The sequence below is a fragment of the Pollicipes pollicipes genome, unplaced genomic scaffold (assembly GCF_011947565.3).
Source record: "Pollicipes pollicipes isolate AB1234 unplaced genomic scaffold, Ppol_2.1 Scaffold_4002;HRSCAF=4701_pilon_pilon_pilon, whole genome shotgun sequence".
Classification (NCBI taxonomy): Eukaryota; Metazoa; Arthropoda; class Thecostraca; order Pollicipedomorpha; family Pollicipedidae; genus Pollicipes; species Pollicipes pollicipes.
The window spans coordinates 33,159,595-33,186,886 of NW_023596420.1; the positions used below are offsets into that span (position 1 = coordinate 33,159,595).

Genomic DNA, 27,292 nt, shown 5'->3' on the forward strand with positions numbered 1-27,292 from the left:
TCCCAAATATGGGATTCACCTAACCTATCTCTCAATTCCGCTTTTTTCTCGGTTTTAGGTCACATTGGCCTTGTGTTCGGGCCATGACGAAAAATGCAGTGAATTGATACATAATGCGGCTGGAGCAGAGCTAGGAAAGAGTTGGAGCAGCTGTAAGCTGGCGGAACGAGGTGTTGAAATATGCGGTCAGCGGTTGGAGATTTAGCCGAGCACAGGGGTATGCCCTCCGCGAGCGATCAAAAAAGGATCTGGTGTAAATCCATGTATATCGGCAGCGAAAATGATAGCAGCGTTGCATCCTGTTTTCTGCTTTTTCCATCCAAATCTTTTGCGTTTTTCAAAAGCTTAGTGACAATTACCAAAAACTTAAATCATTGCAAATTCAGTTACTTTGTTGACTGAAAAATTGTCGTCCCTTACCAGACTCAGTGACGGCTGTTTTTATTTTCCATCAGCCCGTAAATATTACATCAATGGAAATCCACCCGTTAGATTTGCGTGGACAGGAGCTTTCCAATGCTGTAGCCAAACCTCATACCAGTTTGAAGGTCATAGCCCAGCTTAGCTTAATACGCGATCTAAATGAACATAATGAGAAATTATCACATCTGTTGTGGTCTCGGTCCTCCCGCGCCTCAAAAGGCGTCTTACTGTTTACAACGTAAAGATGCAATTCCGAGGACATATAGATACAACAGATTACTTGAAGAAACTTTTCAAAATTTGTCACATATTTCATTCCAGTGCTATTTTTGAGGAGCGCAACCCATTAATGGTTCCCAAAATGGCATCTGCCATGCGAAAGTTTACTAGCCAGCACCAGTCAGTTTGTTATCGTTTTAGATCATTTGGAGACCATGTTGAACGGTGCTACACACTAAGCAGTCCCAGCCAAGCATTTTACATCATAAGTTTGTTTGTTGATATTATATATATATATATATATATATATATATATATACATATATATATACATAATATTATATTATAAGTTTATTTGTATAAGTTTGTAATTGTACCAGCGGGTTTAGAAAGCCTTTAATTCAACTAGTACCGTTCTCCGTTTGGTATCATTCTCATAATGCTCCACGAAAGTTCAACAGTATTTGCACTTCTATATAATAAATTCACTATAAGGTCCGTCGACCCCAACCAAAACGCTTGGCCTCACCAACACCGAGCTACCGCACGAAACCTGTCGACGGCGACAAAGACGGAACACGCCGCGACGACAGCGTACGAGTCGTGTCCGTCTGACGGTGCGTCGGAGCGAGCGCATCGGGCTTACAGAGACCTGTCTGAGCCCGCGCGGGAGCGATACCGCACCGAGACCTGACCCCGATTCGACATGCGGTCCATCATTACCCAATTACGCTCGCGTTTCGGCCGGCGACGCCAGGCGCTGTGTCTTGTTACGCAACGGGCTCCGTCCCTCCATTTGATCTGATACCGGGCCACCTCAGGGGGCTTGCTCGTTTTGTGGTAATCCGTGAGCATTTGTGACATTTCATGCCGAGATCATATTAGGAAAGCTAGAGCGTTCTTTACATCGATCGCTGGTCTTCAGGATTGTCGTTACGCGAGGGAGTAAATCTGCGGCGTTACCCAAACTCCTAAATTCTGTTGCGAATAGCGGTTATTGAACTTCCCACCCCTCGAAAGAATCTCTGGCATGATGCCAGGGTCGTCAGCCCACAGTGTGGACCATCTAGGTATGATATCCGGGTGCAGATGCGCTGTGCCGGTCAAAAGGAGCGCTGTCGCGTCACCGCCTTACTCATATCGGGGTCGAGTAGCCAGGAGGGCCTGCACGTTGAATAAAATGTTCGGCGATTGGTGACAACTTGATCCAACGTAACAGGGTGTATATTCATGTAAAGACATATTCGAGTGACGTCATGACTTGAAAGGGATGAAATATGACGTTGTTGTGAACCTGTCCTTAGTGGATCTATATGTACTTAGTGGATTCCAGTTGCGCCGGCAACTGCCAACATCCCGCGGTGAGTTGTGCATGCAATGTATATGTGCACATACATGCATAAATACGAGCCCATTAGTTTCACGCAGACTTTGGTCATGACTTTTACCCCTAGGTTCTGTTCACATTGCTTCGAGGCGAGAAGCAAACACGCGTGGAGGTGGGCACCGGGTGGGCTATTGGGTTCCGAAGGCTTTCCCAACATCCAATAAAGTAGGCAGGGTCAGCACTCAATCTCCGCCTGATGAAATCGGGTCACTCGAACTCTCCGCCCGACCGCGCGGACAGCGCAGACACGACCAGCTCCTAATGATCAGTCTGGGTCTCGAGGGTCTGGGCCAATTTCGGGGGTAGGTGAACAGCACAATGCGTCCTTACGCCGAGTCGCCCGGCCCCCGACGACCGACATCTCACCGCGATGTCTCGGGGGCGGTTTGGAGGTCAGGCGTACAGCGGGCGTCGCGGCTCGGGAGATCACATCGTCTGGCTCCGAGACACGCTGCAGCGACACTAATCGATGGATGAACGTGTCATGCACGACGTCGCCCCGTTTGGCTGGACCGCAGAGGCGGTCAGATCAGGGCGGACTTTCCAAACGGTGCGCCGAAGGTTTGGAGCGCGCCAGACGGCGCTCCAGCTGCTAGCGGATGAGGCATTGCCGGCATTAACTTTGTACATGATACAGGCGTTTCTAATTAACTTTTTGTGGCGTGAAATGAATGGTTCGCAGGTTTATGGGTGTGGGGAAACGGGCAAGAGTACGTTTTCTCTCTCATGGGATATCGGCTCGAGGGGGCCAAAATATTTGACGCTCAAGAAAGCACGGCAAGGTAAAAGTTGATTATCACCAAAATTTGGAATTCGTCTTTACCTGTCAAAAAACCCTGCCCACAAGTCAAAGAGCAAGTGACATCTGCCAGCATTGTTCACAGCAAAATGTCAGGGAGCGTTTAAGGACAAGTAGCGGAATGGCAATGGACATTAACATAACGCGCGATGTGCGATCGTTTTCTTAGTTGGCTGGTCGCAAGCAGATCCCACTCTAGCAAACAAACTGGTTGTTAACGAAAGACTAGTCGGTTCCACCTTTGCTTCGGTTTCAGCCTTTGCGTATCAACGCATATACCGCGTTGCATATATTTTCATGTGTTTGCTTCCTGTAGTTCATTACACTCAACTGTCTGGACACGGAGCATGAACAACTCTATACGGATTGTTCAGACGTGCCCAAAGCTAGCGCCATAACTAATCAGCTCCTCACTCATTACTTACGGCTGTGGGCTTCGGACCCCGTGCTATTTTTAGGCCTTAAGGCGCTAGGTCCTGCCACTTCAGATGCCTAACGGGGCGTGGGGCCTGCGGTGTTGTCATAGAAGAACGTGGGATATCTCAGCAAGGCTTTCCTTGAAGTGACGGTGATGTGCTGCTTCCGATGGGTGCTTGCTAACTACCAGACAGAATATATATGTATATATATATATATATATATATATATATATATATGTATGTATATATATGCATATTTGGTTCGTAGACGGCATGTTATTGCTATTTAAGGTATTACTACAGCCCTGCCGTCTTTTCAGTTCAATGCATGGATTATTACTGGACCAGCTTCCGCTCCCGTCTGTACTGGCCACCGTTTCCATCTGCCGGCGCATGTCCATTGTTCCACATTTCGTCGCGGCATTCTGCCTGCTGGGAATATATAGTAGATATTGAACGTGACATAATTCACACTTATTGAGTCCGCATTTCTACCCGCATGTTAACAGTTTGGAATTTGTCTTGATCGTTTTATTCATTGTCACAAACTTCTGAAATTTAAGTGCATTTGAGTATTTATAACAAGCAATATCTTGCGTCTGGTCATTGATGGATATGTTAAATATCAGTTTCCATGAAGCTGATCAGACCAGAATTAACGTATGTACCTCTGAGCTGGCATGTTTTTACTCTCAATTAGTGCAGGAGCCAGCACTGTGCTTGGCATGCATCTGCGCGGTTGAAATATTGATGAACAGTGCATGTGTCCGCGACAAAGTTACATTTTTCTGACCTCCGCGGACATGGCTTCTGGTCCCGAGGTCAGGACGTCGCGGGGTCAGATCAGGCCGTGACGGGTTCAGTCACGAATGACGATCTGGATCCTGGATAAAATTAGCCCGTGGGTACACATCAAAGGCTGTCACAAACTTGCAATCGTCAACCCTTCCCACCCATCCGCCGCATACTCGCCCGTCGCGCAGTCTCGGGCACCAGCTGTCCGTTACATCCGTCTGCCGCCCCGGGTCGCGGCGCGGCCGGCGGGTATCCGGCCGCGGGCTGACCCAGCTTCGCTCTCCAGCGTCGCGGCGATGACGCGCGCCGGCGGTGACGCGGCGCCGGTGGCGGCGGCCGCCGCCGCCGCAGCTCAGTTCGCCGCGCGCCGCCGAGGAAGTGGGTTGGACCGCGCGCCGAGCAGCGAAGCCGCGCGAGACAGAGTGCCCGCCGCCGCCGCCGAGTGCCCGCCTCTTCGACGTTCGTGTCGGCACCGTTCCGTTAGAGGGAGCCGGAGCAGGGCTCGGGACTATGTCCCCCCGACACATTGACGCCAGGTGAGGACTCGACCGCCGGAGAGATCCGGGAAAGAGGCGCCGCCGCCTCTGGCCGGTCGGTGACGCTCCGCCGGTGAAACCCTGTGCGCTCGGCCGGCGCAGGGGCGTCACCAGCGGGGCATTGTCGGACGCCAGCCGACCCTGGCCCGACGCGCTGGCTGGTGAACCGTGGCCGGACCGAAAACAAACGGCGCGGCGGCGCAGTCAGCGGCGATGGCGACTATTTGCGATGGGGTCGGTCGTTGGGGACTGTTCCACCAAAGCGTGCCGTCTCACCGTCGGGGTGTATCAGGAGTTGGAGCCGGGCCAGCCTAACGGCTCACCTTGTTTAACCGCTCGAATGTCCCACTGTGGCTGACACCGAGGTCTCCGGGCTGTATTGCGGGCGGCAGCCAAGGACTCAGCGAACGTTGCGGAGAGCGTTCACCTTTAATGCACGTCCCGAGTTTATGGTTGTGACCCCTGAAGCTGCCTGCAGAATGTTACAGAACGAACAGCTCCTCGCGGTGCCTAGATGACTGTCAGTCGCCAGACAACGAATTCTGACTGACGTGTGAACCAGGCGTGTCTTGCCTCGCCCAGTAAACTAAAAACGCATTTTCCTCGGCCTTTTATGGAGCTAAGCTGGTACAGAACGCTGATTCGCGTGTTTGAATCAACAAATCCTCCGTGTTTTTATGCTGGCATGTTGTTCGTTGTGCCCGATAGGACTGTGCTTCCCGTCAGGAATGACCCTCGCGTGCATGTTCGTTGGCGCGACTTTTGTCCCGCCCGTAGCCACGTTAGGGACGTGGCCGTCGCCGTCAATCTGTCTTCCAAATCACCCGAAGCGCAATCCCGCAATCACATGATTTGTAGCGGCGGTGGTACCGTTCGCGGCACCGGTGCGTCACTGGAAAACAGAGAGCCGCGCCGGCTCCGACGCCGGTGGGAACCCGCCCGCCCCCCCCCCCCCCCCCCCCCCGTCTCTCCTCACGACGGGCCCGTCCTTGCCCAGCTGACTGCGCGGCCGCAATTCCCTGCCTGGGGCGTAAGAGAAACGGCCGCCAGACTGATGGGCGTCCTGCGGCGGACGGCCGCCCGGGCCGGGGAGCGGACGGGGCGGCGGCCGCGGCGCCGGCCAGCGCCGGTCTCGGCCAGCCAGCTGGATCGCCCCTCCGGAGCGGTGGGGGCACCATGGAGAAAGGCTGGATGCGGAAGGTGGGATGGAGCGTGCAATGGTGGGCTTAAGGCAGAGACACCATCCAAGAAAATAAGCTGGGGGCAGGGCACGAAAGATTTGCTCGTTTTCATCTCAAAGTTGCGGTTGTTGAAGCCTCCCCCCCCCCAACAAATAAAAATTACACCCCTGGCGTAAGGGAGCGCACGAGGAGATGGCCAGACGACGACCAGATGGCGAGGTTGTGATGATCGTTGTGAAAGGCCATTGCTGCATTGTTGCTGCCGTGTCGATCCCCTTCAGTCCCGCTCTTGCTTTTCCAAGCATGGCCACGAGGAAGCTGTGTTATCTGTGACATCCCACGAGATGCTGCAATTAGAAGGCCTTCTTGACCGCATTGCCACACCACACAATGGCGATTTTTCGATTCCGGCACACAATGTGCCCGATGTTGGGCAACGGCAGGCGGTCAGAATGAAGGGGCCCAGCCCGCCACACACACACACACACACAGCCAGACAATGGGCCGAGCGGGCGACGGAGCCGACAAGAAGCCGCCGGGATGCCCTGACGAGGGTGTACGGTGGTGCAACGCCGGGGCTGACCGCGGCTGGGAAGCTCCAGACGGGGCTGCTGTCACTGCCGCTGGTGACGTGCCGACCGTTCCGCGCCGCGGCGGTGCAGAGCTGGTGCTCGTCACGGGGGGCTCTGGCCGGTGTTGGTAAGCGGAGAGTTGAGGACCACCACTTGGCTTGGACAGCAGTATGAAGGACACAAAAAGACCCATCGCGACAAAGCAGGACTTGAGCGCCTTTTCTGTAAAGACTCTGTGGCCTCTCGAAGCATGCCTCTAGCCTGATGCTGGCGTGAACGAAAGTTTTTTCTAGTGTAAATATCATATCGATCACAAACGTTAGTGCCTACAATGCGCTTTTGATCACCAAGGCTGTCAAACGCATCCATGGCTGACGCCAAGCAGAACACATGCCGTTTCTCCTTGTCAGGTGAAAACGACGCCGTAAAATGCGCTGGCGGAGTGGCGGACATTAATTAAGCCCGCCGTGCGTTACGTTGGATGATATTCTGCTTGCGTTCGACCCCAAACCAGTGAACACCCAGTTCCGACGCTTATTGTTCGTCCCAACTGGCGTCAAAACTGACCCACTTGCGGTGATTTAGTGTCGCGGGTGTAGGCACGCACGTAGCATGTTTGGCCGTTGGGCATCGTGGGACGGAGGACCCATGTGCCCGGTTTTGCTTGCGTGCCCCCTGACCGGTCCAGCAACGCGCGGGTATCTTTGGGCGGTGCACCAACACGAGGCGAATGGCGCGCACAGCACCTGCTCCGCCGTACGGTTCCGGGTTGGCTCGGTGGTGCGGAGCAGTAGGTAAAGCATGCTTCACTTCGTAAAAGGAGAGAGCATCCGGCCAGGTCAAAAGAGTCTGCATTTCTGAGCTTCTTCGGTAATGCAGCGTTTGTTCCTCTGTCCTTGTCGCAAGGAACGAGAACTGTAAACGTTTAGTTGGTTTGGGTGACGATATTTATGCCGACATACTGATGTACCTTAAAGACAGTATAAAAATTAATGACTGATTCTGGCCAGATTGTTTTCTAGCATGCCTGAGTACGGTGAGCTGAGTATGTCTGGACTATGGGATTGAGGCTCCGTATGCTCAGAGCGTTCCCTCACCTGTTGAATAGCCCATTTGTCGTTAAGTGATCTATTATGCTCGAGGTCTTAACCCATTTTCCACGGCGATTAGCTGGCGCAGGCCCTTGTGCGGAACCGGCCGCTTTTATTGTTGCTCGGGTACGCTGATCAGCTGCGCCTATGCGCTTCTGAGCCGAACCGTCGTGCACATCCAGTCTGACCTCTACCCGTGACTGGAATGTGTGCGCTCGATACGCGCGCATCCCGTTGTCCGGTTGTCCACGTGCCTAACTCGCGTGTGACCCAGCTCCACCACCCACCGTGTGCTTGTGCCAGCGCCTTGTCATCTCTCGCTCTTTATCCCTGTCGAATCCTGGTCTCCGTTCCTGACCCGGTTTTGACGCCACTCTGCCCTCTTTGGTGCGTCCGGGCTCACCGCCTTAGCGCTGTTTATTCGACTCTGTAACGGTCTGACATTCCGCGGGTTCGTTCTAGGGCTCGTCAATCGTGCTGGTTTTGTTGTCGTATCGAGCCCAGCGGCTCTACCAGAGAGCTACCGTTTGTGGGATCTGGCACACCCCGCCAGTTGGTGCTTATTAACCACATGTAAATCTCAATGTGTGCTGCGCTGCGTTGTCCTGATTGGGGCCCGATGGGGCTCCGGATGGGACCCAGCACACGGGGATGCGGCCAGATTCATTGCAGCTTATCATCTCTCTCGTTCGAAACACATGCCTCATTCGTGTAAATGCTCACCTCACCATTAACCTTTCAATCGTCACCTGTGTCAGCCTCACCATTATTCCAGGCCTCTGGAACGTTAGTCCCAGCCTCACGTGTTTCTCACCTCACCTCACCCTCGCTGCCATCATTCTCACTGTTAGCGTAAAAGCGGTCCTGGTCCTATATCGATCTTCACCAGCTCCTCGCAAGATAGCCTGTGGGTGGCCATGCTCGCACCTCGATCCTTCTCGGCCCCCTTCACATGGGGCCCTATGGATGGCCATGCTCGCACCTCGATCCTTCTCAGCTCCCTTCACATGGGACTCTATGGATGGTCATGCTCCCACCCCGATCCTCCCCCCCCCCCCCCCCCGCTTCAGTGGCCCGGTGGATGGTCATGCCCCCACCTCGATCCTTCCCAGCCCTCCACGTCCGTGGCCCTGTGTGTGACGAGGCCGCGTCCTGCTCAGCCGGCCGCCGGCTCCCTGCAGTGCGGCTGGCGCGGCTGGCAGTCCGACCATGCTGCCGACCGTGACTTCAGGGATACGTCCCCACTCAACGGCACCGCAGCCAAGGACAGCTGACGGCCTCCGCTGGCTGTCGCGCAGTGGCCACTTTTCATGGAACGCCGACAGTCAGCTGGTGTTTACTTGTCGGTTATAAATGAGCCTGTATTTTACGACTCGTTGCTTTGTTAGTGCGGAAACGTTCCCATTGTGATGGCAGATCCGTTTCACCTATGATATCCCCTTTTCGAGGTTATTTCATTTTAGCTGTCAAGACTGGAATAATAAACAGGTGTCTGCTGTTTTGAACGAGACTGAGACATATTAATTGACACTTGTTCCAGAACCGGACATAAAGAAGTCGACCATTTTAAGGTGATGTGGAGATGAAACTTTCCTATTCAGTTATTTCGATAGATGGTGGGAACCACAAAAGCGTCCAAATTAACCGCGATTGAACATTCTCTATAACTCGCACTTGCTGTTGCTGTAACTCCGCAAGACCCAACCTCAGAAGCATTTAAATATCCAGCCCTCTTAGCCTTTGGAGCCTCCTCCTGTCCACAATCATGCCTGAGCTCTACCCAGCTGATTCTTGGTCCGTGGGCTTCGATCGCGGAGCGCGGCTCTGACCGTTACCCGGACCTGTCGGGAGTGACGCCGTGAGTCGGCCCGTTTCACCGCTCCCCACCGCCGCTTCCGGCCCGCAACAGCACGCACCGCGCTGCTGCGCCGGCAGCAGCCCACAGTCGCCCGTTACCTGCCCCCCCCCCCCCCCATCCCCACCCCGTCCTCCTGCCCCTTAATCGAATGGTACTGCCGGTCAGCTGATATCGGCGCCCTCGGCAGCGGCTTCTCGAACGCTCGCCGCCACCTCCTGTGGGCCACGTCCGGACGCCAGCGCCGCCGCCGCGCGCCTGCTGACCCACTGGCCTATATGGCTGCGCGCGCGCATCCGCCTTCCCACCTGGCCGCCGGTCCCGAGTCGCTGTCCCCAAAACGCGGCACCCCTCCGCCGCAGCGGCGCTCCCCGCGGCGCCCGCGGCGCCCGCGGCGCCACCAGCGGCCGCCGCGCCGGGAGAGAGGCGCCCAGGACAGGACGTCCGGCTCTTCTGGCGCCAGAAGCTGGTGACGTCACGGCGGCAGTGAAAGTTATTGGTCATCGGCCGACACGGAGGCGCCGCTCTTTCGCGCGGACGCAGTCGGACTCTGCGCCGGTGTCCGTCGCGCGGGCGGGTTCCTCCGCGTGACCCGCCGCCCGCCGGCGGGGCCGACGGGGGACCGCCGCTGGCCTCCTACCCGGGCGACTCGCGCCCTCATCCGGTCCCGGCACGGACGGTCCTCTTGCTGCCGGCCGGGAGCGACGTGGCTGGCGTTGCGTGGGCGCGGCGGAACGCTTCCACCACTGGTCGGAGGGTGGCCACCGCCGTCTGGCGCCCTGCCCGCCGCCCCGGGCGTGGGAAAGTCCGTTCCGTCGGCGCTGTCTGCCTCGCCGCCGTCGGACCAATGACCTGGGCCTGCGGTCGGCGCGTGCCAGGAAACCGGGCCACCGCGCTGCCGCCGCTGGAGACCGTTGCCTTTTGGTTCTGGGGTGCAGTTGATTAAACTGTCTTCGGGGAAAAGTCGTCGTAGGTCGCTATTTTCTTCTGTGCACAGGGGCCCTTCTGCGTCAACCTTCTGGGCGTTGATGCAGAAGGCTGTCGTTGTCTGTGTGCCCCGCTAGCTCTGCCGCGCGCTCCTGTTGTTGAGCAGCATCCGGCGTCAGCTCTCGTTCCAGCTCCGCTGCTGCAAACGCGCCCGTCAGCCGCCGCTAAACGGCGCCGGGCCGTTTGTCTGGCCGAGCGAGCCGTCTGCCGCGTTATTGGCTTAGCGGCGGTTGCCGAGACCAGCGCGCGCGCGCGCAAAACGCCGCGTAACGGTCGGCGAAAACGGGGCCCGGTGGCGGCGGCGGCGGCCGCCACCCGGCTGCTAACTGCTGTGCGACCGCGTCGGCGAACGACGGCGCGCGGCGGCGTTCTCACCGCGCGCCGCCGTCGCGTGGCCTATCACGGCGCGGTGACATTTCGCCGCGACTAACGGCGCGCGTCCGCGCCGGATGGGCCGCGGCGGCTGTAGCCATGATTTGCTTCCTCTTGCGGCAGCTGGCGAGCGCGTGCGGCGGCTCCCAATGGCCGGTGCGGAACTCGGGGACGGAGAGGGACGCGGAGGGTGGCGCGCAGACAATGGGGTCGGGGCTGCGTGGGGAGTGGCTTCAGCTCCTCCCTCCGACCGACCCTGTCCAAGAGCCATGCACCGAATGCTCGATGGCGGCGAAGTGAATCCTGCGATTTTGTTTTACGAAAGGGCTACGGCGCGCACATTGTCTCGCGCCTTTGTGGAGGGCCAGTGGGTACGGCATAAAAATGTCATAAAGGCACTGAAAAGCCCTACCTTAAGTCAGGAAGCGAACCTACGTGCCAGACAGCTACAGCGAGTTACCCCAAGTCATAAATACAGCCGCCTTCAAAGCATCCCTGCGGAGGCACGTGAAGAATTTCCCTGGAATCTAGAACGGCTGGCGTTTCGCGGAGGACAATGCGTGCGTTCTGGAAATAGCATGTGCGCACTTCCGGCTTACTCACATCCGGTGTTACCCAGAGCGCCGTAAAATGGGGCGGATTCTGTTTGAGTTGTCCAGGAGAAAGTGCGACCTGTCAGCATTTTTACCACGGAATATCGCCAGCGACATGAAATTCGCCGCACTACCATAAATCCGAGTCCGGTACGCGCATTAAAGCGAGAAGAAAGAGTGGTCAAATATCACCATACGTCTGGAGAGATGGGGAAGTATGGCCGATAGTGGACCTTTGGAAGGCCGTCATTACTTGGTGGCCAGGAAAGGATTCTTTTCAGCGCTTTGACGTATTGGGCGTTTGCATAAATTGATATGAAAATTCCCCATGCACATGTTGTCCATGTACTTAGGAAAAATGTTTTCATTCAGGCTTAGGTGGCTATGCGTCAAGATATAATTGGTCCTTATCTGCCTTTTCTCATTTTTTGTATATGACGATTCAGAATGAGCTGTCCAGGAGAAAGCGAGACCTACCAGCATTTTTTGTCTAGCGGGTAAGAGAGAGAGAGAGAGAGAGAGAGAGAGAGAGAGAGAGAGAGAGAGAGAGAGAGAGAGAGAGAGAGAGAGAGAGAGAGAGAGAGAGAGAGAGAGGGAGAGAGGGAGAGAATCAGAGACAGAGACAGAGACAGAGAGAGAGAGAGAGAGAGAGAGAGAGAGAGAGAGAGAGATGTACACACACACACACACATACACACATATATAGATATATAGATATAGATATATATATATATATATATATATACATGTGTGTGTGTGTGTGTGTGTGTGTGTGTGTGTGTGTGTGTGTGTGTATAATCATTCTACTTTAAACTCCTGGGGGTCGTCTAGTGATGTGTCTGATGAATATGTTCCAAGGGATCTGGTGCCATCCAGCAAGCACATCGGGTGGCCATTGTGTGACCTCTGTGCCCTGCGCCCGTGCTGACCCGGATGTTCTGCTTTCAGGTTACCATGGGCGTGCGCTGTCCTAGTTGTCGCCCTCACGCTATGTCGTCCTGTCGCGTCTGAGAAAGGTGAGATGAGCGTTTTTTTGTGCTGTAAGAGCCTGTCTTGTTTGGCCCTTTCTAAGCCGTCATCTTAGATCGCACTTAGTATCAGTAGCACAGCTCACTGGAGGTGACCATCAGAATCGTGCCGCGGTCGAAAAACACGTCGTGCGTTTCGGGCCCCGCGTCCCAGATTTTGGATCCGGATGCAGGATCTGAGACTCAGGTGTGTCGTGGCCAACTACGTCCATCACCACGTCTTTTTGAGATGGCAGAACATTGGCCCGATCGGACGGTTATGTTCGGAAGAAGGGTGCGTGCGTGAAGGGTGCGAAAAGGGTGCCCTTTCTGTGACATGAATCCTACATCCGGAATTACCCATAATGCAACTCACGCTTTGGTTGTAGGACATTCTGGGTCCCAGATTGTATGCTCCATTTGCCCTTCACGACCCCTTAATGATGGCATGCATATTCTTGCTATCTGTGGAATGTTTGGTTACTGCTATGACCAGTGACCAGTGGCCAACCCACTCTGCTTTTGAAGGGAAAGATGGCGCTGTGCAGCCTATGGATAAACATGAAATCGAGATCAAATACACTGTCTGGGAATAAAATCAAGCCAATCCCTTAGAGTGAGTCGGTATATATAGGCACCATGTATGTTGGAAGGTGCTGTACTAATTGCCCACTGAAGTACGTTTTCGTGACGCATTGAATTTAAACGTCACAGTAAACGCATTGAGACTGACTGGGTAATATTTCATGCCATGCCCACTTGTGACAATGTCTCAGCAACTGAATGACTCATTAAGTGACCTGACCGGTCGAGCTCAGGCCCACCACGTTAAACTACACACAGTGGGAAAGTCGTCTGATGACTGGCCCTTGCACGTCGGGAGCATTTCTTTTCTCATGGGTGGTATTCTAGCCTGCATGAAAATCAGACGCTCTGTCCATTGCCGGACATGCCGGTAAACCAGCCGTCTCCTTTGAGAGACCGCTGTCGCCGCCGCCGAACGTCACACCGCGGCCGAAGCCGTCCCATCCGCCCGCGGCTGTGGCTCTCGTGCCCACGCTCCGACCCCCCGGAGAGCGCCGCTCGCAGTGTGTTGACGTGACCTGGACAGATCCGGTTGCCTTGTTGATGCGACCCGGCCGCGCGCTCCACGGCCGCGACCGCCGGCCGAATGGAGCGTAATTGTTATTTACCGTAGACGAGCGGACGGGCCGGAAGCAGCCGCAAGTGGACTAGGGCTCCGACCAACCCGCTACTTTCGGAGGCGCAAAAACGGCCGACGAGGGAAACCGGCGGACGTCACACGAGACGTGCTTGGTCGGCACTGGCCGCCTCCGCCGCGCTGCGCCGAAAGAACGCGGGCTCACACGGGTGCGACTGGAGGGCGCGGGCTGACGAGGCACGTGGTTCCCGGAAGCGGTTGAAGGCGGTGGTTTTCCATGTCGGTGCCACATAACCCCGGCGATTCCCAGGCAGGCCGCCTAAGACAATCGCTTCGTAACGGACTAGAAATGTGTGCTGCCGCGAAACGTGTTGATACAGGCGACGAGAGTGAGGGAAAAAGAGAAAGAGACACGGGAGAAAAGAAGGAGAGAGAGAGAGAGAGAGAGAGAGAGAGAGAGAGAGAGAGAGAGAGAGAGAGAGAGAGAGAGAGAGAGAGAGAGAGAGAGAGAGAGAGAGAGAGAGAGAGAGAGAGAGAGAGGGTGAAGCCACTGGAAAGCTTATCATCCTCACGGTTATCACTGCTTAAGCGTTGTGTTACGTTTGTGCCTCATGTTAGGCTCGTTCAAAACATATTGTGATCAATGGAAAAACGATCGATTTGCCACGCAAAATAGGGCAAAAAATGTGGACCGAAAAGTGATGTTGCTGGGCGCTGAAATGCTGCAGCGGCAGCCCTTGCCGTCGGCTACGGCTGCGGAGCGGCGCGGCCCCGCCTCGACCTCGAGAACGCAGGCAGTGCCGACCGTTCAGAAAGAGCAGGGTCGATGGCACTAGGATTCAGCTCCGCTTTGTACGCCGCAGGGATGTGTATAGACGACAAAATAGACCAAAATATGTTCCAAGAAAGCGACTGACTTTGTAGAACGTTAAATGTGCACGACCCTCATGGCTTGTGGGAGCTGTCTACGTCAGTCATCATGCCTTTCTTTGCGGACATTTGAGAAGACGGTCGCAGTTGTGCAGAACTAGAGCCAAACACGCGAGGGGGCCGGTGCGGAAACCATTTCCGTTGCTGTCCACGTTTAGATGCGAAGTCACGGAAATGGTCTGTTCATGTTTCATCAGCCATGATTACCAGAGAAGCACAAGTCACACAGCGATTCAAGACAGGCGCGACGGGATCGTTTATCCCGAAATAAACACGCCCCGACGTCGCATCGCTTGATGTACGATGAGATGTTCAAGTCACTGGGCAAAGCTTAGTGCATTTTCAAGTGCCTTCATGCGAACAATATTCTGAGCATATGCCGTTTTGATGGCGTCCTGGACGATGGCTTATAATGATGCTTTTCGAGAAAATAGTCGTTGCAGACCTGGCACATAGGTCACAGCTCGGCATATGTTCGCTGTTGACCAAGAGGAGACATTTGTTGCTTGGAATCAGTGGTGTGGTGCAGTTGCGTCATTTGGAAGCCTACCTAGATTGAGCTGCCCTCAAAACAAACAATCGTATTTTCACAGTTGTAGGTTGCTATGTGCAAACAGTCACGTGCTCTGGACCGCAAACCATGGATCACACCGTTTTTAGGTCGTTTTAATGATTGCTGTAAGATCTCAGCTGCCATAGAAAATGGAGGTAGGACGTGAACTGCGCCGTGCAGACGAGTTTGCCGTCAACAAACCTGCTAACGGATCTAAAATTTGCGATAGTTGCTCCGGTAATCGACCGGAATGCGGCTAATGTCACGCTTTCCGAAATGGATCCGACGTACACTCGAGCTTTGCCGAGAGAGATCGGCAGTCGAGAATTACACGGGCGTGTGGCTTTGTTCATTAGGAGGCAATATTTTTCCAAATATTTGCGTTTTTCTCAAGAGTTTTATCACAACTGCCAGAGCCGTAAATCACGGCGACTTAATCGATTTCATCGATTAAATTGTCAAGCCCGTCCAGATGTCTGGCCGACCTTGTTTCATGTTTTCTTATCAGCAGGTTGGCGTACAGGTGCTCATTAGCGGGCCAGGGCCTGTTAGATTCTATTCAAGGTAGACTTTCCAACGTATCGATCAAACCCATTGATGTCGGCGACTGAAAGTGTCCGGCTTTATTAGCCCAGCTTTTGCTATCATCTGGGCGATAACAAGTGATAATCCTCACAGCTTTCTTGAACCCGCTCGTCCCACGCTGCATAGCGAGTTGCTGTTGACATTTTCGTTCCAATACGTGTGTACGCTGCCAACTATACTGCAACGTGATTGGCTGAGGCAACACATGTATGATCAAACACAGCATAACACAAAATTGCTACACTCGTACACGCGCGTAACGCCGGAAACATGCTTTCATCAATTTTTTCTCATTTATTCATTGTCTTCGCTAATGCCCGCTTTGAAAGTTGAGCTTCGGAGCGCAGCTTTGTCTATTGTGTTCTGTGAAAGTGTTGGCAGGCTATAATCAAGCACATTCATCAGACCATACACGTGTGGGCAAACGGCCTACGAGACATCACAGAACATCTGGTGTCCATGTGACGTCAAACACACACTCAGCTTAGGCAGCGCAATACAACTCACAGGTCAAAGCGTCACAATCAACCCTAATGCGATGTCGCCAGTCAGTGCCCTGTTCTGCCCCGCCTGCCCGCCTCGTGGAGCGTCATCCGCGTCGGAGCGGCCCGGCCCTGATCCGTGACCCCCGCCCGCGGCCGTGTCACCGGGCCACGACCGCCTCCGTCACGGCACGGGCCCGTGACGCAACGGCGCGAGCCGGGTCACCGCGGCCGCCGAGGGGCATCGCCGGAGGCGCCGCGGGAGGAGCAGCCTGTGACGGCCGGCTGCAGGGTGGCGCGCCTTTCACGACAGCAGACGGACGTCATTAGAAAGGAATGCCGGGTGGCGGAGGTCGGGGACTCTCCGAGAGGTCTCCGAGAGGTCTCCAAGAGGTCTCCGAGAGGTCTCCGAGAGGTCTTGGAAAGCGCCATGCGGGCGGCGCCGGGTCCTCGGGCAGAACGCGCGGCTCGGGAGTAGTTGAGAGGATTCTCAGAGGCTGCCACGCCCATCTGGGAGAGCGCAAGCAGCCGGGAGGTTGGTAGTTGGCAATGCTTGACGGTGATAGCCATAATTCATACTCATTGGTCCATCACATGCATGCGGAATTCGGGAGCACTCGGAGCTCACAGAGTTGAATGGTCCCACAGAGACGTTCATGGATACACCATCGAAGAGCAGAACCCCTAAAATGGTGTCAGGTTGAGTGTTCACCGACGGCAGTCGGATGACGCCTTCTTATCGACTTTCGAGGCAATGACCCATGGAACTGAGTGGGCCATAACTAAACCATGTTTTCAGCAGTTTTCACAACGCGTGCCTAGTGGTTGCTCTTCCAGAATTATCTGAGACGGACGCGACCCGCTGCCGCTTACGTAACAGCTCGGGTAGCGAGCGTGGTCCGAGCTTCTGACCTACTGTCGGCGCGTGCACGCTGTTGGGCTCCCTTCACCGGTGCCGTGTGCGCGCTGATGGGTTCCCTTCACCCATACTGCGTGCGCGCTGATGGGCTCCCTACACCCATGCCGCGCGGTCCAATGGACAAGTTTGGCTGCGCATCCAGTGACCAGCGGGCAGGTCGGGACTTCGAGGGATGGGACTACCACGCATGGTAAAGCCTGTTCGCCTGACTGCGGCTCATGTTGAGACGTGTATGGAGTTTCCAATGCTGCCTTCGACGCCGGATCATAACATAATGGTCGATTGTAACGGCAAGGCTGCAGGCAAGAACTGCTGGCAAAATGTGACACATCACCTTGAAAGGCGACGCCAGCTGACCCACCGTGCTCACGCCGTGACCGGATAACCTCCGACGCCACCGCCACATGCCCCGGATGCTGCCCCCCCCCCCCCCCCCCGAAGTGTGACACGGCGGCGGCTGACCTGGTCTTTTTGCCCGCCAGGGGGCGGCGACGCCCCGCGCCGGCCGGGCCGCCCAGCCCGCCGCCGTACCGTCACACATGCAGAGGCGGGACAAAGCGCGGCAGGCGTCCCGGGCGGTCGTGTTTGAGCTCCGTGACTGGGTGGGAGCGAGCGGGCGCTGCCGGCGGCGGGCGCTGTGTGACGCGATGTTTGTGCGCGCCGTTGGGAGGGGCTGGGAGCGGCGGTCACGCAACCGTCGGCGCTGCCACCAGCGAGCGTGTGTGTGTGTGTAAGTGTGTGCTCACGGCTACAGAACGGGTGATGTCGCAAAACACGAGCGGGACGGGCAGCAAAATAAGAGCGCTTGGGAGATGGTGCTCTTGCAAGAAAAACTCCGGAGGAAGCAAGGCTGTTCTCTAGCGTAGGTGAACCATCTTCGGGTAGCGTATCCCCTGTGAGTTCACTCACAAATTTGTCATGGACATTATGCCTCATGTGCATGAAGTCAGTTACCAAGAATTCATAGACATATGTTGATTCCATGCGGTCGGCAGCGTAGCCAATTCCCGTGAATCATGCCTGTCATGTAATAACAGTGTCCGGTCGCGAAGCGTCCAGTGAGCCGTGCTCGGCCATTGCCGTAACCAGACCGGTGGCACACCGCCGTCCGTCTCCGGAGAAATTCTGCAGCCCTTCCAGCCATGCACCTTTCCTGGAAGTGAAACGCGATGGTGCGTGGACACGTCTGGCGGGCAGACCGGCCACGGCGGTCTATGCAGGGCCTAACCGCCGGCGCCGGCCGGCGTCCAGCCACCCAGGAGTCTGGTTTCGATCGGCACGGGACAAATGTCACGAGCTCGGTGATCACGCTCGACTGCTTTCCCCCACTGCAAGCGATGCAACGAAAGTGACCCGGCGATGAGCGAAAAGTCTTCATTCTTTTCAAGCTGGATCAAGTCATCAAATGATCCCTACGTTCGTTGTGCAATAATCACTGCGTAATGCGCCGTGTGGTGTTATTTCTCGTATAAGCTGGTTTTAAAAACCAATATTTTCTGACTTGCAACACCGCTCTCCGTCACCACTCAGGCTTGTCGACCCAAGCTCCCATGAGTTGGCGACCCAGTCATGTTTATGACCCGTCCGTGACCTCCGTGACCTATTGCAGGTCTGGTGAAACCGGGCAACTGCCCGCGGCATGTGCTGCCATCTAGCCGCTGCGTCTGGAACCAGACGGACGAATGCGTTTCCGACGCGGAGTGCAGCGGCGTCGCCAAATGCTGCTCCACCGGCTGCGCCAAGTTCTGCGTGATGCCGCTGTACACTGGTGAGCAGGGCCGAATCGAGGGGAGTTTCACGGACACTGACGGCGTTTACCCCCAGCCGAACCCGTTGTTGTCTGCGGCCTCACCAACATCTACTGTCGCGACATGCTTAACGGCACATACACAACACAACAAACATGAAAAGGCGCGCCGAAACGCCCATTCGGTACCTCTTCTGACTAGACTGAAGACCAAGTCGGCTAAGCAACATCAGGAAAATCGCTCGGCTGCCGTCCGCGCGCCGCCGGCCGCCGGCAGCGGCGGGCCGTCGCGAGTCTCTCCCCCGCCGAGCGGCAGCCGGCCGGCTCCGGCCGAAGCGGCGCCGTTCCTGCACACTTGACCGAGTGGACGGCGGCCGGACCGGGCCGGCCGGCCGGCCGGACAGGCGCCGTTTCACTCTCTGTGACATACTACCCCAGTGTTGCCGGCGGTCCAGGATCCGGTCCGGGCCGGGCCGCGGCCGGTCCGCCGGCCCGGGCTGCCTCCTCGCGACTACCGGCGCAGGCCGCCGGCAAAAACAGGCAGCTGTGGACGAGCGTGTTGACGCCCCAGCGGCACCGCGCTGTCGTTAGGGCGGCCTGTAAATGGTGTTGTGAACGGCGGGTGGTTGGCGGTATAAGTGGAGTGCCACAAACAACAGGCACGGTGGGAAGCGTGGGGCAGACCCACTCTTAGGTCGGCTACAGCGCGGCGCCCCTGTCAGGTGTCTGCACTGCTTATTTAGTGGGCTCGTTGCCCTCGGGCGTTACGTGGAGCCGCCGCAGCCCACGCTGGCCCATTTGCAGCTGGGCCTCCCGCGCTGGGAGGGGCGGTGGGAGGATTGCGGCGAAGCCTGGGTCATCACCCGAGCAATGGCGGCTTTCTCTGCAAACTGGGGGCCTCCTGCAGAACACAGCGTCATGCGCGCGGCCAGGCTCGCAGGGGGCTGCAGAGAAGGGCCGCCACACGCTCGGCCCGAGTCATCAGCAGAGACACGGTGACAGAGGACTGTGGCGGGCGAGCGGCACAATTATTGCACACGTCTTGAGTAATTCGGCACGACAGAGCTGTAGTATAGAATATCCGTGTGGTTAAGGATGCTACCCCACATAGTGTGTGGCCTGCCATTTTCTGTGCAACTAGCCCAAGGTTTTTCAGATGTCCCAAATACCTTTCCCCACTTGATCAAACCAAACCAAACTAAACCACGGGCCGAAGCCGTCCGATTTGTAGCATGGCTTCATTGATAACACCTCCAATCATAGCCTCACTTTACGGAAAATAACCACCTACGCCAACTTCCCACTCCCATGCTACCGAATGACGGTGTGATGTAATCGCTAACATGGTAACAACCTGAGAAACGCTCCACAATGACCACCGTCGGCGCGGCCGGCCCCGCTGCCCCGTCCATGTGAGGCCCGCCGGCCGGCCCCGCTGCCCCATCCATGTGAGACCCGCCGGCCGGGCCCCGCTGCCCCGTCCATGTGGGACCCACCGGCCGGCCCCGCTGCCCCGTCCATGTGGGACCCACCGGCCGGCCCCGCTGCCCTGTCCATGTGGGACCCGCCGGCCGGCCTCGCTGCCCCGTCCATTTGGGACCCGCCGGCCGGCCCCGCTGTCCCGTCCATGTGAGACCCGCCGGCCGGCTCCGTGTCCGCCGCTCTGTATGACGCAGCGCCTGACGTCGGCAGCGTGTGAACAGCAGCTGAAGTTCTCGCTGCGGAGGAGCCGTGCGCTGACGGGCGAGGCGGCCCGACGCGTGCGCATCCCCGACTGCACCCCCGACGGCCAGTTCAGGCCGGTGCAGTGCGACCCGGTCAAGGAGATCTGCTGGTGCGTCGACGACAACGGCTTCGAGCGGGCCGGCACGAGAGCGCGCTCGCTCGAGCTCACCAACTGCTCCAGTGAGTACCGACGGGATCCTTACAGAGACTGCCGGGAGAGAGAAGCGATGAGTAGAGCACACATATTGTTGGTGGGGGGGGGGGGTATTGGCGTTGTGGTCAATGCCCAATTTCGGTGGGTCCTTATTCTCTTGCCCGAATTGGGGGCAGGTATTGCTCCAGCGTTTCTTCGATGCGTCTTTGCAGTGAATAGCTTAAAAAGCAGAGTAAGGTATTTCCCAGCCCCACCCCTACTCCCACCCCCGCTTCGCTAAAGCAACGTCCGCCAGACATGCCCCGCGGTACATCCGAGTCATCTGAAGTCATCTGCACGCTTACGCCGCCGACTCGCGGTAGCGCAAGAGAACTGGGTGAATGGCATGCCACCGGTGCAGTTTTCCGGTGAAAACTCGCCCCGGCGGGACCGGTCGGCGACGGGGGCGTTGACACCGGCGTCCGCCGAGCCCGGGCGTCCCGCCGCCCAGCCGGTGGCTATCTGGGAGGGACTCGTGTGGGCTGCACAGCCGCTGCAGGCACGAGATCAAGAGACGTCTGGCGGCCGGCCACCGGCCAAACACGAGCCGCCAGGCGGATGCGCGGCGTGGATTGGCACACTTACTGGGGCGGGTGGTCCTGACAAACGTGATAAGCTGCGGTGTTGGGGGCGCCAGCCGGTCAGGTTTTCACGCGATGTGTTACAATAAAGTCACGATTCCTGCATCAAAACTATGGCCTGGTGTATGCATGACATGTTTTCATCTTGACAAAAACGACATTGAAAAAAACAATGGAGAGCACGATTGAGATGCCTTTTATAGTCGGTTCCTGCGGGCGCAGCAAATACAGTATTCATGCGCGTATTCGGCGGGTGCGAGGGAAGCCATGTGTCAGAATCAGTTCATAGGTTGACGTGTTAGCCCTGACGAAGCCATTCGTACTTCCTCCGGAAATCCGTCTCCCACGGCCACGTTTGAGGCCGAGTTGTTTGTCGCCGACCCTGCGATAGTGACGCGCTGGGCGGGCGCTTATACGGAGCCAACAGGAAGCTGAGACAAAGGGAGACAGACATATAAGTGGGAGAGAGGGAGGGGTCAGGCTAGCAGAGAGAGAGAGAGAGAGATAATAGGAGAGAGAGAGAGAGAAGAGAGAGAGAGAGAGAGAGAGAGAGAGAGAAGAGAGAGAGAGAGAGAGAGAGAGAGAGAGAGAGAGAGAGAGAGAGAGAGAGAGAGAGAGAGAGAGAGAGATAAGAGAGAGAGAGAGAGAGGAGAAGAGAGAGAGAGAGAGAGAGATAGTGAGGCGAGAGAGAGAGATAGTGAGGCGAGAGAGAGAGATAGTGAGGCGAGAGAGAGAGATAGTGAGGAGAGAGAGAGAGAGAGAGAGAGAAGAAGACGATACATGGAACGAACAGATTTTGAATGCGAACAATGTCAGATAGAAAAGATGCTAACGATACAATAGAGGGAAAGGTGACACAAGTCATTGGGCATCTATTACCGAAAATCATCTCGATCTATCTATCGGGGCGCTGTATCAGCCCGCGCAAGTTCGAGCTCGCCCGCTATCAGCCCCCCTGAGCTGCTGTGCCGGCCGTGCAGGCGCGGTCTCGCCGCCCTCTGACCCCCTCGCCCTCACCCTGCAGGGCAGGACGACTGCGCCTCGGTCAACTGCCCGCATGTTGGTCCGTATAGCTTCAGCTGAACGAGCGGGGCTGTCCTCTGCCAGTGCTGGGACCCGTGCCAGGACGTGCGTGCCCGGCCAGCTGTCCTGCCAGCTGGAAGATGCCGTGCGCCAACGAGCCCTGCCCGCCCGTGCCCACCTGTGAGTATGACGCAGATCCCCTCACGCTCCGCTGGCTTGACGGACAGCAGTGCTGTAGCGTCGTTTTGTGATGCTTAGAAAGGCTTGGTTTGTACGTTTTAATTAGAATACAGAGTAGCCCATAGTGGTGTTGTGAATCGACGCGGTTAGTCGGGCGTGGTCTTTGTGACGGCTTGGAGCGCTGAAGTGGAAAATGGATTGCTTAGATTACTGGCCCCAATGGAAAAATTCATACCCTTCCCCCATTGACCATAGCAAACATAGTGATGTGGCCACCGCGGCTCTTAATGCACTGCGTGTGGGCGTCGACATATCTATTATAACCGCTTGACTGTGGGTGGGGTGAGCCTTACACCAATGGTTGTAATGAGCGGCTGCAGATGGAGGTGTTGCTTTCTGTGAGGACCTGTCATTCCAAGATAGTCGTCCAGTCTACCTGTTAGGCAACAGCCTCAATCATCGAGCGTAATCGACCACATGTCAGGCATAATTGTGGACAGAAGTCCGGTTGCGTTATACAGTTACCAGCGCATGTTATGCCATTCGGAACCATATGGTGGGAAGGCTGTGCTACAGGAAAGTGAAAAATTTGCTAGCCACTGCCCAAGTGGTTATAAAACTATGTGCCAACAGCTTGGAGGCACCATCTTTGTTTCAAAAAATCGGACAGGCGCTTACGGAACAGATCGTAGTGGGCACAAGGAAGAAACTCACTTCCCCCAGCTCACTACCGCTCTGACGTCTTCCATTCCAGGCAAACAGCCCCGTTCCCTGGAGACGCTCTGCCTGGCGGGACGACCCCTGACCTTCGCAGAGGGCAACCGACCGTCCTGTGCGGCACCGACTCGGGAAAACCTCAGTGTCCGCCCCTGCACGAGTGTAACGTACCCTCAGGTCAGCTTCAGTGTCCATTTGGCGGCGTCCACTTCCCAGTGTGCGTCCCATGATATGAGTGAGTCTGCTGGCGGTATTTCGCAAGATCATCGCACGTGCCGCATCAAAAAGCGGAGTTTATGACGCGTCGCATCTTCGGTTTGCGTGCCTGGTGTGGCTTGCTGAGAAGGGCGCGAGATACTTAGAGACAGAGTTTTTAGAGTTTTTTTTTACTTAGAGTTTTTTAGCGTTGCGCCGCTTCTGACAGCATCCTTGTCGTCCCATGACAGTTGTCACACCACAGCTGATCTGGGACAGTTTCGACGCTCTATTGTGATGAAACCGGTCTTTGTGGAAATAGAAAATATGAAAGAGAAGAGAGAGAGAATGTAGCGTTCGGGCAGTTCAAGATTCAAGAATAACGGAGTTTGGCTAGTTGATTAGACACGCACACACACACAAACCACGCACACATCAATATTATATCATATATATATATATATATATATATATATATATATATATATAGATAGATAGATAGATAGATAGATAGATAGATAGATAGATAGATAGATAGATAGATAGATAGATAGATAGATAGATAGATAGATAGATAGATAGATAGATAGATATTGGAGAGGTTTCATGATTGACGTTAGAGCGCTGGTATCTTCCGGTTCGTTTTTGTCATGAAAAGATTTTGACAAGTTTGAGCATTCGTGCTCCTTTCTCTTTGATTGACTGTACTCTCACCAACCATCCCGTTCACATATTGCGGCCAGCTTCTCTGTGTCATGCCGGTGTCGATGTCCCCACCACACGCTACACGTAGTTAGTGCTCTGATCCCAACTCGAGTGCGAAACAAAAATAACGTAGATAAACCTATTTAAGAACGACTACCGACTTTCCGCCCACCATCTATGACCTGTCGGAGCTCTGGCTTGTGTGACCCGCGTCGCCGTTTCGCCAGGCGCTGACTACGGCGTATGCTGTCCGTCGATGGAGAAGGCGCTGGCGCCACCGGCCCGCTGCCCGGCCCCGCCGCTCGGCGAGCGGGAGGTGTGCGGCGTGCCCTGTCAGTTCGACTTCCAGTGCTCGCGCTACGACGCGTGCTGCCGCTCGCACGAGTGCGGCACCCACTGCGTGCCCACCACCAACAAAACCAGTGAGTGTGATGCCGTGGCTCGCCCCGCCCGCTCGAGACGAGCATCAGCGACATGGCGTTCGAGGTCTGGGGCTGAGGCTCCAGGGTCCGTGGCCTGGGACTGAGGCTCCAGGGCTCGAGGTCTGGGGCTGAGGCTCCCAGGGTTCAAGGTCTGGGGCTGACGCTCCAGGGTTCGAGGTTTGGCTGAGGCTCCAGGGTTTAAGGTCTGGGGCTGAGGCTCCCAGGGTTCAAGATTTGGGGCTGAGGCTCCCAGGTTTCAAGGTCTGGGGCTGGAGCTTTTAAGATATGTTTGGTTCATGTACTGAAAACGTTAATGTTATGACCAGGAGGTACCGCCAGACGAATACGCCGACCTATCGGCGGTACCTTTGCGGTACCGCCGATAGGCCGCCATACGTTCACCAGGGCTTCCGTGAGCATTTCTTGTGTTCCTATCACACCTGAGTGGGTCACCGGCCGTCCTCTCTCGGAGCGCGGACGAGCCGCACGGGCCAGCCCTCGCAGCCCCCTAACCCGTCGGGGCCGTTCGACAGAGTGCGAGCAGAAGCGCCAGCTGGCCGAGCTGATGATGATTAACGAGAAGCAGGGCCGCGGCTACGTGCCGCAGTGCACCGAGGACGGCAGCTTCGAGCGGCGGCAGTGCTCGCGCAACGGCCTGGTCTGCTGGTGCGTCGATCCGGACGGCACCAACGTGCGCGGGACCATGGGCCCGGCCGACGGCGTCGTCTGCCACCCGTCCGACGGTGAGTCACCGGGGTGGCGACCACGCGGGCACGGGCGGGGCCGAGCACGGCGGCGACGGCCGCGCCCGAATGACCTTTTTGACCGTGTGAAATTAAGTGATAAGCTAGGGATTTATTTCGCTTCCCATTGTGAGCTTTTGTTGTGATTTATTTAAAAATTACAAGACTCGTGTGCAGCAATATTCTATGCGTGAATGATTAAGTTAGATGTATAAGATGTTAATAAAGCATGCCTGCATTATATATGTATATATTATATATATATAATATATATATATATATGTAAATACAGTACGTAATCGAACGTCCATCGTATGTAGCATCAAATGTTATGAGGCACACCACTCAACAAAGGTCACACTTCCTCAAGGGAAGTACAAGTCCCCACCTCACTCGTCACCAACTGACGTCTGCCGTGCGCCTGGCTCTCGGCAGTCAACCGCATCAGCAGCGGCCGCTCTCTGGGCTGCGCAACGCTGCGCTGCGCCGAGGTCTGCCAGTACGGCCACCAGCCGGACGCGTCTGGCTGTCCCACCTGCCAGTGCGTGCGCCCGTGCGACGAGTACCCCTGCCCCGAGGGCACCGTCTGTGTGGCCACGCCCACGCCCGGCTGTCACGGCCCGCTCTGCCAGGCCACGCCCAGCTGTGAGTGTGGGTCGGGGTGGTAGCAGGGGCGTCGGCGGGAGACTTGAGAACCCGAAGCCGGCTGTTCTGGAGATGGTTGGGAATGGCGGGATGGAAGATGGGCAGTGGCCAAAGGGATAGCCCTAGTGGATACGGGTTATTCCTTTTTTCCTGGCATCTGGCGGCTTAATCTTGTTATGGAATGCATTAGCTCCTGACAATGCGTGTGCCATCGTTGCGATACCACGCAGTTCGATCTATAACTTTTTCGGCTTCGATACGATTGGCAAGTAAAAAAATCATGTTTTATCCGAGGCCAACCGTGCATCTCGCGTTCAGGGATAAAAGTGTTTTAATACCGGTACCGGGTCCGCAGGTGTTGCGTTCGAGATCCAGGGCACGCCCGACATCCCAGAGCAGCCTCAGACCGACAGTCAGCAGACGCCGAACGAGGGACTCACAGAAACTCACCAAAGCGAGCTGATGACTACCAACATGCACCAAATGAAGGCAGCCACGGAGCAGAACCAGCTGCCGACCGAGGGTGCCACCGGCTCGGGACGCGACCGCCGAGCCGGTCGCGGCCAGTTTCCCGCTGGAGGGCGGCTGGACGGTGGACGAGACCCCCAACGGTGTGGCGCTGGACGGGGACTGGTCGGCGCCGACGCCGGTCAAGGTGCCGCTGCAGGGCGACTGGGTGGAGTTCGAGGAGGGCAGCGGCGAGCTGGAGGAGCCGGTCGCGCGAGGCGCGGCGCCGCCGGCCGACGGCGTCCTCCAGGTGGTCGACAGTGTGGTGAGCGTGCTGATGGACCACCGCGCTCAGACCGGGGACGGCGAACAGACGGAGGTCGTCAGGGACTACCGCCAGCAGGGCCAGGGGCAGGAGAACGTCGGCGTCGCGCCGGAGGAACTCGACACTCCGGAGGATGGCGGCGCGCAATCCCAGGGCAGCGTCGAGAGCGTGCCCAGCGAATACGTGGGCGACGCCGACGTAGGTGACTTCGTCGAGTACGAAGTGGAGCAAAAGCTGCCGGCGCCTGCGCCTGAGGACTACACGATCGAAGCCAGGGTCAGCCACCAGGGCCAGGGGCTGGGCGGCAGTCGGATCCAGGCGCTGGACGCCACGGAGTTCCAATTGCTGGAGCATGAGCCAGAGAATGCCGTCGACCAGAGGTTCCCAGGCAGGCTGGATGGTGGTGGCGATCTACTGCCGCAGCGCCCCTCTGAAAAGCCAGGTAACTCGCATGTTTAGTGATAGACGGTGAATAATCCTTTCCGTCCAACATTGTTCAGTAGCGTCATGTGACGACAATGCTTTCATATTTTTGCTTTCAAAGACGAATCATCTGTCATGAGATCAAACTTGATACATATCCATGGCTCGCACGCCACAAGAGATGTCTAAGGATGTTTGACCTCATACCTGTGATAGAGATGAATTTGCAATTCAGATTTATGTTTTACACATATCGTCCTGCTACTTGCGCCACAAACTGTGTTTGCCGTCATGTTAAATGACACCCTCCCAGCGCATAGACTTTCGGCCTTTATCACGCCCTGCCCACGTGCC

At 56.2% G+C, this 27,292-nt stretch overlaps 2 protein-coding genes across 2 annotated transcripts; both read left to right on the top strand.

Moving 5' to 3' along the window:
- Window positions 1–4,415: 4,415 nt before the first annotated feature.
- On the top strand, window positions 4,416–22,196 carry LOC119094392 (nidogen-2). The gene is made up of 5 exons (XM_037217454.1): window positions 4,416–4,578; window positions 12,178–12,245; window positions 18,477–18,635; window positions 20,307–20,519; window positions 22,138–22,196. Exons 1-5 carry the CDS (start codon window positions 4,553–4,555, stop codon window positions 22,194–22,196), a joined length of 525 nt encoding a protein of 174 aa, XP_037073349.1. The 5' UTR covers window positions 4,416–4,552.
- Window positions 22,197–23,150: 954 nt separating this feature from the next.
- On the top strand, window positions 23,151–26,916 carry LOC119093835 (translation initiation factor IF-2). The gene is made up of 5 exons (XM_037216847.1): window positions 23,151–23,210; window positions 24,161–24,355; window positions 24,889–25,098; window positions 25,534–25,743; window positions 26,099–26,916. Exons 2-5 carry the CDS (start codon window positions 24,190–24,192, stop codon window positions 26,719–26,721), a joined length of 1,209 nt encoding a protein of 402 aa, XP_037072742.1. The 5' UTR covers window positions 23,151–23,210; window positions 24,161–24,189; the 3' UTR covers window positions 26,722–26,916.
- Window positions 26,917–27,292: the final 376 nt, after the last annotated feature.